Source organism: Labeo rohita, chromosome 10, assembly GCF_022985175.1.
Source record: "Labeo rohita strain BAU-BD-2019 chromosome 10, IGBB_LRoh.1.0, whole genome shotgun sequence".
NCBI classification, from domain to species: domain Eukaryota; kingdom Metazoa; phylum Chordata; class Actinopteri; order Cypriniformes; family Cyprinidae; genus Labeo; species Labeo rohita.
This window is the reverse complement of record NC_066878.1, coordinates 26,081,214-26,093,574: the sequence shown is the minus strand read 5'-3', so window position 1 is coordinate 26,093,574 and position 12,361 is coordinate 26,081,214. Positions and strand designations below refer to the sequence as shown.

Sequence of the window (12,361 nt, the reverse complement as noted above, 5' to 3'; positions counted from 1 at the left end):
GTTCAAAAAACAGCATTTAATTGAAATAGAAATCTTTTGTGACATTATAAATGTCTTTACTGTCACTTTTGATCGATTTTATGCATCCTTGATGGATAAAAGTATTCCTTTCTTTCGGGCAGTAGTGTATAAAAATGCAATTTAAATATTTGTTTTTGTTAAATCTTAATTTTTGAATGTCTCTAAAATAGGCTTCATTTTTTAAATGCAAAATATAGCGTGTTTTTTGTCCACAGAGAGGCGTTTTCTTCAGTTTTCTGAGTTTCTCCAGAGTCGGTGTTCTCAGCTTACGTTGGGATGATGAATTGCGATGACCTCTGCGTGACCCTCGCCGCATTGTTCTTTTAGCGTAACGCGTTAAACTGGAATGCCGCGGATTCCCGTCGTGCCGTGCTGCGGCGAGAGCAGGTTTCTGGCTCCGCGCTGAAAGCTCTGGAGATCTGCCACCTGTTTCAGCTACTATTCAGTCACTTTGGAAAACTCTGCACCACATTATTGCTCTAATATTTTTGTTTCTCCTTCAGAATAAACACCGCAGGGCCGTAATAGCGGGATGGATGGGGTTTAATACGTGCGTATGAATTTGTGGCGGCGATGTGTGTATAAGCACTCGTAAAATTTATATTTGTTTTAAGAGCTGATGCTGAAATGTGGCCGATTTCTGTCCCTTCGGTGGAAACGGCCCAGAGACCAGCTTCGGGAGGACTGTATTTATAAATGTTTTTAACATTTTTGAGATATTAATTGTTGGGAGCTGCTCGGCGGAGTGTATTTTTAGAAGTGCACTCATTTGTTTCAGACGGATTAGGAAAAATCCCATATGCTCGGGATCTTTGCTAAATTGCTGGTCTTATCGGAGTTAATTAACCTCCGGGGCTTTGGCCAAACATCTCTGATACGCAAGAAGTATTAGTGTCAAACACATCTCTTCTGTAACTGGATAAGTTCTCACTGTCGCTCGTTATATATTTTCTTTTTTTTGTATAACAGTAATTGACCTGACATTTTATTGTAGATGGCGGGTTGAATTTAGAAATTAATCTTCCTTAAAGCACCGCACCTAAAAATAAGTAAAATTTAGTTTATTTATTTAGGTATTCATTTTATTATATTTATGTTATTATGTAACGTTCATAAAAATAAATATTGTATTTTATATATAAAAAATTACACAAAAAGTTTTCTATATCTTTCTATATCTAAATTTTTTGTTTCTATATACAACTATTTAAATATATTTATTTAATTTAATTGTATTTACCTGTAATTGATCTAACTTTAAGACTTTAAGATTATATATAGAGAGAGTTATAAAATATAATGTAATATTTTTATATTTAAAAAAAAAAGAACATTTTTTAGATAATGTAGCTAAATATTAGTTTAACTTAAACTATAAAACAACAAAAAAATAAACTATTTATTAGAATATTTAATATTGTAAAAAATATTTTTATATATTAAAATATTGTTTTTATTTTTAATATATTTTTAATGACGTAGCTGCACTGATAAGAATATTAAAGTAAAATGTATTTATTTATTTGAATTATGTACTATTCATTTAAAGTTTATTTAACTTTTATAAAGTATAAATAACGTGTGTAATGTGTGATATGCATATGTGTAATATGTATAAAATAATATTTTTATATGTCTTAAAATACATGAAAAAAATGTTCACATACTGTAGCTTCTCTGCAAAAATACTGTCTATGCTATTTATGAAATAGGTAAAATGTATTATTTTAATCTGGTAATTTTTTACATTTTACATAATTTATTAATTTTATTATAATTATTTATAGTTTATTTAACTTGTAAAATATAAAATGTAATATAATTTATTTATATATTAAATTTTTATATAATATATAAAATTAAATTAAATACTGTGTTTGTTCTTATGAATGTTAAATAAATTATAAATATAATAAAATTAATGACTAACTAATTTTATTTTTATATATTTTTAGCAGTGGTGCTTTAAGGAATGTATTTATTTTAATTATGCAATATTTATTTATAGTTTATTTAACTTTTATAATGTATAAATAAAATATATGTAATATGTATATGTATAGTGTGTACAAAATAATATTTTTTAAATATCTTAAAAAACATGATAATTTTTTCCACATGCTGCAGCTTCACTGCAAAAAATAAAATGTATTTTTTTTTAAATAAATAAACAAATTTTACTTTAATATTTTTAGCAGTGTTTTTTTAAGGGATTTAATTATTTATTTTAATCATATAGTATTCATAATTTATTGTAATTTATTTTATAAAGTATAAATAAAATATGTATGTAATATGTTTAATGTCTATAAAATAATTTTATATATATTGTAAAAAAAAAGAAAAATGTGACACATTTTTCCAAAATAAATAAAATGTATTTTTCATTTTCTGTTAATTTTTCAGTTTTACATAATTTATTAATTTTGTTATAATTATTTATAGTTTATTTAACTTGTAAAATATTAAATCTAATATAATTATATGTTAAATTTATAATATATACATTTAAACTAAATACTGTGTTTGCTTTTATGAATGTTAAATAAATTATTACTAAATAAATATTAACTAAATAAATAAACTAATTTTACTTTAATATTTTTTTTTTTGCAGTGGTGCTTTAAGGAATGAATGTATTTATTTATTTTAATCATACAATATTTATTTAATGTTTATTATAATTTATTTTATAAAGTATAAATAAACTATGTATATGTATGTAATATGCGTAATATCTGTAAAATAATTTGATATATCTTAAAAAAGAGAAACATGACACATTTTTCCACAATGTAGCTTCACCGCAAAAAACTAAAAAATACTATGTATTTATTAAATAAGTAAAATGTGTTTTTTATTTTATCTGTTCATTTTTCAGTTGATAATTTTATCAATAATAATAATACAATAATTTTATTGTAATGAATTATTGTTAATTTAACTTGTAAAATATTAAATCTAATATAATATAATTATATATTAAATTAATATATAATATGTTAAATTTACTTTTATATGTTAAATAAATGAAAAAAAAAAAGTAATAACTAAATAAATTACTTTAATATTTTTAACAGTGGTGCTTTAAGGAAATGTATTTATTTATTTTAATTATACAATATTTATTCATCATTTATTTAACTTTTAAATATGTATAATATTACATATTTTATAATATGTATAAAATAATATTTTTATATATCATAAAAATATATATCTTTCCACATACTGTAGCAAAAAATATGATGTATTTTTTTTTAATGGGTAAAATGTATTTTTTTATCATTATTTTTCAATTATAAATAATTTAATAATATATAAAATTAAACTAAGTACTGTTTTTACTTTTATGAATGTAAATAAATGATACATAAATATAATAAAATTAACAACTAAATAACAGCAGTGGTGCTTTAAGGAAAGTATTTATTTTAATTATACAATATATATATTTTTTTTAATTTTTTAAAACTTTTATAAACTATAAATAAGTAAACTATATATAAACTATAATGTATGTAAGTAAAATGAATTTTTTATTTTATCTGTTAATTTTTACATTTTACATCATTTATTACTTTATCATAACTATTTGTAGTTTAACTTGTGAAATATTAAATGTAATTTATGTATATGATTTTTTTAATTTATTTTTTACATTTTTACCATGACCATCAGCATTGTATCTGTCATATGTTCTGATGTGAAATGTCCTAATGTGTGTCCTTCCCTGAGCTCAAGTCAGTCTGTAAAGCGTTAACTCTCGTCTTCACGGTTAAAGTGTGTTGGTTTGACATCCGTGTGGCCCGTGAACATGTCGGGGCGTCGGATGGATACGCATCAGGGTCAGGTACAGTCCAGTGCGTCTCAGTCAGTTCCTCCTCACAGAGGAAGCGTTGCGTGTCTCCGTCACAAGCGTGTCGTTCAGTGCACTCGAGTGACGATGAAGACCGTTCCCAAACAACGACGCCGTTTAATTGCTCTAAGCCTTTAAAAGCTCATTAGGAGCCTCGTCTCAGATGTTTATAAGGACGCTGATAAAGCTGAATAACGTCTCGTCAGGAACTCGGCTTCATCTGCTGCTTTTGAGACGCTCTCGGCCCCTGAAATGAAACGCGAGCAGCTCTTCATAATCAGTGAGGTGTTAAACACGCCTTTCAGCAGCTTCCTTTTAATTCTGCCCTTTTTTCTTCCATCCATCTGGGGAAGTTTTCCAGTGTCTCCGAACACAATCCCGCAGTGGGATCCGTCTGATCGTGAAGGGGCCCCGTCGGGAGCGTTAGGGGCCGTTTGAGCTGTTTTTACATGGTTGGTCTGTGTAAACGTGTGCTATGTGGGCGTCTTTCACTGTTTAATTCTGCTTTTCACATCTTGAGTGTTGTGTTTGATCAGGTTTAGGTTGTAAAATGCATGTTTGGCTCTTCTTCTCAAATTTTTGGTCAAATAAATGCAGCCTTAAAAAGGCTGAAAAAAAGACTTAAAAAAGACTTTTCTTCTTCACAAACTTTTGATCAGTAGTGTAGTTTTAATAGTACTATTAGAATTTTTGTTAATATATTAAATTGTATTCAAGATGTTCAACAAATTAATAGACATACGTTTTTATCATTTATTTATGGATTTAATTAGTATTCAAAAATGTTTTTATATTGTCTATATGCTTTTTTACATTCTGTATTTTCTGAGAAAATTATTTTAATTTATTGTCATATTTTTTATGTATCTATATTATCTATATTTTATTTTTAAATTTTAAAACTAAATATTATAGTTATATCATAACTATATTTAAGTATGTCATTTGTATATATATATATATATATATATATATATATATATATATATATGTATATATGTATGTATGTAAACAACCAAAGTATAATTCTATATTATTTTATATCATTTATATATTTTATTTGATTATATTATTTCATTTTCTTTTAAAATTGTATCTGTTTTTTTATATTATATTATTAAGGATTATTTTAAGTAAGCGTGTAATATCATGTGTAATATTATAAAATATAATATTATATATATATATATATATATATATATATAACAATACATGAAAATTAATATGATAGCTGCACAAATATTAGAGTAAAATGCTTTTATTAATTTAAGCTTTATTATGTTTATTTTTATTATTTACAGTTTATTACATATTATATATCATGTACAATAGAAACAAATATATAATATAATATAATATAATACAATATAATATAATATATAATTACAGTTTTTTTTGGTGAGCTGAAGAGACTTTTTATTTTATTATGTAAATTATTTTATATTATTTATTTACATTTATATTTAATAAACATTTACTCATTTTACTAATTATTTTACTAAGTACTAATTATTTACTTATTTTTGTGTATTTATTTATTTTTTATAATTTTTTTTATTTTATTTATTTATTGTAATTTATTTATTTTATAGAATTCTTGAAATTCTATTTTGACTTTATTTTTGATCAAATTAATGCAGCCTTGGTGAGCTGAACAGACTTTCTATTTTATTTACATTTATTTATTTAATCAATTAATAGAGAATAAGAATATAAGAATATTTACTAATTTGACTAATTACTAATTATTTTACTAAGCACAAATTATTTATTTTTTGTGTGTATTAATTATTTATTTTTATAAATGTATTTTTATTTTAATTTTTTGTATTTTATTTATTTTATAAAAATTTTTACAATTCTATTTTTGCAGTACTTTTTGATCAAATAAATGCATCCTTGGTGGTCAGAAGAAACTCATTCAAAAAATTTAAAAAAATCTTGCTGACCCCCCCAAAAATCCACATTTTTTTTACAAAAATAATGCAACTTACAACATCTTGAATCTTTAATCTCTAAATTCATCACATTAAAAGTCAATAAAGCCATAGAAGAGCTGTTTTATTTCACATTTCCCCCGCCTTCAGCGACATATTTCACTTCTACTTCCCATTATTATCCATGAGAACCTTGATTTTTTTATGTAATTAGTTATTTGGCCTGTTTATTTGCTAACTATCTGTCAGTTATCCCATTAAACAGCTGCACTGATCATCCATAAATAGTTCAGAAATGCATCTGATCCACATCTGCCGGTCTTCATGTAGTTCTGCAGATGTCGTATGCATGTTTTATGATTTGTACGAGCACACGGATGTGTTTCCTGTGCTTAATCTGCTGCTGTGTGTGCTTTGAGTGTCAGACAGGCGTTGTTTCTCTCCTGTTGTCTAAACACGGTGAGCGTGGCACTGCTGGAATCCAGCGCTGGACGCTGTTGAGGCTCTGTGTGTTTATGCCCGTCTCTGGTGACCTTTGACCCCTGAGGTCACAGACTGTTGGATGCGTTCGGCCTGTCGGTTTTTCTCTCGACCTGTTTGAACAGCTTTGACGTCTCCTCGTCGTGTCTCGTCTCCTTTCGCTGTGTCTGACTTAAGGAATAAAGTGAGACGGACGTGTGTGACGACAGACGCTCTCAGAGTACTGGAGAAACTCTTCTCAATCACTTCAGTCAGGAAAAGAGGTTTTCTTCATGTTAAAGAACCCAGACTCCAGGTTTCTGCTTGCCCAGCCTTATCGAAAACATGAATTATACTTTTAAAATTATTTTTGTTTTCCTTTTATTATACATGAAGTATTTTAAAATTAATATACAATTTTATATTATTATTATTATTATTATTATTTATTTATTGTATTTTAAAATATTAATAATTTATTACATATTATTATAATTTTTTTATTCATTATTTATTATTTTATGAATCCAGTGATATGCATTTCTGTAATGTAATAAATTTATATAATTGTACTTATTACAATTATTATTTTATGAGTGTACTTATTTAAAATTATTATTATAATTTATAATATAATACATATACATTATTATTTAGTATTTTATTGTTATGTATTTTGTTTATTAAATATTATATTTTTCAGTAATATATTATGTAGTGATAATATATTTCATTTCTGACTGGTATTGTATGAATATATGAATCTATGTCATTGTATGAAGCTAGTATTTCACTATATATATATATATATAACTGTAATTTTGATCAAATAAATGCAGTCTTGTTTATTTTATTAAAATTTAAAGTTTATTATATAATAAAATACATAATTTAGTAATTTTACTAATTATTAATTATTTACTTATTTTATTTAATTTTTTGTGTTTTATTAAATATATATTTCTGTATATTATGTATTGATAATTAGTATTGTTATATGCTATATATCTATTGCTAATTATTTTAAATTTTAATATTAAATATAAACATTTTACAGTTTTATTTTTGTAGGTTTATATATTTACCTTTTATGATATATTTAAAATTATTATAATAATTAAAATTATAAATGTTATCATAATAGTATGAATAATATTATGATTATTAAATAAAATGTAACATTATTATAATTATTGAATTAAATATTATTATTATTATTATTATTACTACTACTACTAACATTTAATATTTACATTTTCTATATACCTTCTATTATACAATTTTAATTGATATTTTATAATTTTTTATAATACATTTTTTGTATTGTATTTTATTATTATTATAATATTCATATTATACTATATAATGTGTGTGTGTGTGTGTATATATATATATATATATATATATATATATAGTATAATTTTGCATTCTAATTATTATATAGTAATTTTATACATTTTTATTTGTTTATTTGATAATTTTATTTGTTTATTTATTTGATATTACTTTTTACATTTTAAATTAATTTATATATTATATTTATGATTTTATCATGTTGTTTTTTTTTATTTTGCTTTTTACTTATTTCTTATATTTGTTTATAATTTGTAATTTTGCGTTATAATGCTAATATTATATAGTTACACTTTATGTTAATATGTTGCTTTTTTTTAACATCGTTTTGTAAATGTAAGGTTTTCTGTGTAATGAATAGTTGCCGTAATAGCTGGAATTAACAATTGGAAGCTTAATTCATAAACACTTGTTTTTTTTTCTGGCAAATAATGACAAAACAAACAGTAAATTGTTTGTCATTTTCATCCTTAATGTTGATCCTTGCATTATCATCACAATTTTAATTGTTTGATTCACTATGCAGAGTGTTTTAGTCAAGAACCGCCCGCTTAGACAGGAAGAGACTGTCTGATTGACACGAGACGTGACCAATCACAGTTGGTTGTGTGTTCAGGTGCCGTTTAGAGGCGCGTTTCTCTGAATTCCCATCTAACAGCGTCTCTCCTGCGTCGCTGCTGTGTGTTGAAGCGGTTTGTTATCTGTGAATCGCATTACTGCGTTTGGTTTGCCAAGGTTAAGGATCTTCACGTGTCTCTTTTGTGTTTGTATTTGGCCGTGTCCCGCTCTACAGCCGTAATGTGTTCAGCAGATGTAGGGAAGAAAATGAGAATTTCATGGATCTTTAGATCTGCCTGTCATGCTGATGTACTGATGTACCTCTCGCCTTTCTCTCCTCTCTCTCGTTTATGAGTCACTGAAGAGACGCTCGAGTGTCGGTCGGCCGCTGTGAGGCTCTCGGATGCTGATCTGATTCACACTGGGCCATAGGGACGCTGAAATCACTCTGATATTATATTGAACAAATATTCCTGACTCTAAAATTGTATTGGATGAGGCGCTTTTGAAGTCTAAATCACACATCGGCTCAATTCTGTATTAATGCATTGATGATGTCTAGGTTTATTTTCCAGTGTGTCATTCTTTGAAACTGGCAGTGGCTGATATAAGGACATAGACAATGTTCTTATTGGCAAAAAATAACATTAATTCATTCAGTTATTAAAATAAATATTAATATACATAAATAAATAAATAAATAAATATGATCGGATTTAAAAAAATATATCTAAATTGTTTATCTGAATTTTTTTAAAAAATAATCATCAAATAAATAATAATCACATAAATAAATAAAGAACCATTATCGAATAAAAATAATTATTGTATAGTAATAATCTGTATGTTTTATACTTTTTACATTTTATATTACTTTTTACACACACATATATATATATATATATATATGTAATCTAATAAATATATATATTATCAAATAAATACATAAAAAATAACAGTGATCAAATAAACGAATAAAGATCAATCATCAAATAAGCAAATATAATTATCATATAAAAAATAATACGTTTCTGAAAATAATAATAAATAATAATTATTTGAAAAACAAATATACAGTTTTATTATTGTGATTTTTAATATTTTTAAATAATGATCAAATGAATAAATATGATCAAATAAGTTAATAAATAAATAATAACATAAATAATGTTATCAAGTAAAAATAATTATTGTAATAATTATTTTATAGTTATTAAATATTTTAAAGTTAAATGTTATATATATATATATATATATATATATATATATATATATATAAAAACATTTAATATTTTATATTACATTTAATATATGTTTTATATATATACACTAATAATAATTATCAAATAAATAAATATTGTAATTATCATATAAAAAATTACGTTTCTGAAAAAAATAATGATCTGAAAAAAAAAAAACAATAGATAAATAATTATTTGAAAAACCATCAATCATTCTTTTAAATATCTGATACCTAAAAAAATATCTGATATATAAAAACAATTATGATAAATGCACAGTATTTATTTATTCATTTTTTTTTTTTTTTATTTTGTTATTGTTAATATCACAAAATGTCTGTGAAAACGCTGTGTTGCAGGCCCCCCCCCCCAATGTGAAAAACACAATAGACCCTCGCTGCGCTCTTGAGTTCTGCTCATCCGATTAATGAATGATTATCTCATGAATTCTTCTTCTTGGATACAGTTGGACTCTTGTTTCTTTCACTTGCTCTTAAACTGCATTTTCTCCACTTTTCTTCACTTTTAATTACTGTTTGCATCATTTACTGTGAGAATGTTTCTACAGCAGAGAAACACAACACACCAGATGCCTTTACTGTGGAAAGGATGGCGAGCGTCTTGAATTGTCTGTTAATGTCCTTAAAATTTGGAAACTTATGGGAATTTTTGGCAACTTTTTCAGTCTGTGCAGTAAAGAGCATTAAAGTGTGTAGTTGAACTTGTTGACATCTGTTTTGTGTCACAACTGTTTATCTGATGATTCGCACATCTTTTACTTAATACTTTACATGATTGTAGTTTTAAAACTAAAATATAGATTTTTTTGTACAATATTTGCATTAGATTTATTACATATAATTAGAATAAAATAAATAAAGCAATAAGAATAAAATGAAATATTAATTTTATTTTATGTAAAAAATAGCAAAAAGTAATGTTTAATTTAATTTATTAATTATCAAATGAAGAAATAAAAGATCATATCAAATAAATAAATAAATAATCAGTTTCTGACAAAGTAAATGAATAACACTGATCTGAAAAAATATATAGATAAATAAATAATAATAATCTAAAAAACAAATATAGATTTTATTTATTGTGATTTTTAATATTTTTAAATAATGAATAAATAAATATCAAATACATAATAATTATCAAATAAATATAATTGTCAATAAATAAATAATCAGTTTCTGAAAAAATAAATGAATAACAATGATCTGAAAAAATATCAAATAGATAAATAAATAATAATAATCTGAAAAACAAATATAGATTTTATTTATTGTGATTTTTAATATTTTTAAATAATGATCAAATGAATAAATGTATATCAAATAAATACATGATAGTGATCAAATAATTTTATATTTTATGTAAAATGTTTTTTTTTTGTTTCGTTTTTTTTTAAATGTAATATGTATTTTATTTCATTGTATTTTATTTTTATTATTTTATTTTGGTCTTTACTTTGTAAAGCCTGGTACATGAAATAATAAGCAGATTTTGTTTTTAAATGGACCTTTAGACAAAGTATTTTTTAAAAATTGCGTATGTGTTTTTAGTTTGGAAAGATGAATTTGTTGGCATCTGTACTAGTAACATATAATTTATTTATTTATTTATTTATTAAATAGTAAATTTATTTACAATATTTGCATTTTATTTTTATAAGAATAATATAAAATGCAAATAAAATACAATTTAGTGTGAAACAGAATGAATCAATGTTTATTCAACCTTCAAATAAAATATAAAAACAATGTCTTTGTTTTTAGTTAGAAAATTTTACTTGTTAACATCTGTACTAGCTTGTCACTAGTTTATCTTATAGTTGTATTTTATTTTTATTTACAATATTGTTTTGAAAAAGTGTTTTGTTTACAATATTTACATTTTATTTTAATTAACATAAATATACATTTTTCCTTTTTTTTCTTTTTTGAAAAAAAAAAAAAAAGGTTGTGAGTCACATTTCATTTAAGTTAAAAAAAATGTTTTGTTTACAATATTTACATTTCATTTTTAATTAACAATTTTTTATTTTTATTTACATTATTTACTTTTTTCCCTTTTTTCTCATTTGTTTTCTTTTCTGGAAAATAATATAAAATAAAATTTAAATATGTTAGTTACATTTTTTTAAATAAAATAAACATAATAAAAACTAATACAAATATGCTTGTTTTTATTTCATTTAAATGTTATTTAAATTTGATCTGTTGTCTGGTTCTCAGGACGGTGCGAACGTGGGACCTGAACTCGGAGAAGAAGCACAAGTCGGTGTTCAAGCCTCGATCGCTGCAGGGCAAGAGAGTGACGCCCACCTGCTGCACCTACAGCCGTGACGGCAAACTCATCGCCGCCGCCTGCCAGGACGGGACCATCCAGATCTGGGACAGGAACTTGAGCGTAAGTGTGTGCGCCTTCATCTTTATCTTTACGCCGTGTGACAGGAAGCGAGACGGGCAATAAAGCGCTGCTGTTCAGCGTCACGCCAGATCAAGCGTGCAGGTCTGGACGTCTGACCGTCCCGGACGCGGGGGGTCAAAGGTCGTCGGAGCACTGACACTGAGCAGGTCTTCGGCGATGTGCTGTTTTACAGCGTGTACTGCGGCTCTGGCCAGCGTGGGTGTCCGACTGTCTCGTCTCAAGCCTGACGGGGATGGATAGGGCAGGAGGGGGTGATTCAGACGCGACGCTGATTTGTTGCTGTTTGTTTGGTCAGGACGTCCCGCCCGTGTGTGGTCCGAGAGATGGGCGCGAATGAGGGGTTTGGAGGTCAATAAAGATGCTTGTGTTCATTCTTATGTGAACTTGATAAAAATCAGTCAAAATTTCACAGTAAAAGACATGTGAAATGGCCTTTTACGCAACAATGCAGTATTAATCACAGTTTGGTGATAGTATATTTATGTTTGTCACAT

At 25.4% G+C, this 12,361-nt stretch overlaps 1 protein-coding gene across 1 annotated transcript in view; it reads left to right on the top strand.

Annotated features, from left to right (window-relative positions):
• The window catches only part of LOC127171694 (WD repeat-containing protein 70), an 87,062-nt gene that overhangs the window by 25,888 nt on the left and 48,813 nt on the right, over positions 1 to 12,361 (top strand). Inside the window, exon 10 of the mRNA XM_051120492.1 lies at positions 11,672 to 11,846. Coding sequence (XP_050976449.1) covers positions 11,672 to 11,846 — 175 coding nt within the window. The remainder of the gene's footprint in view (positions 1 to 11,671; positions 11,847 to 12,361) is intronic.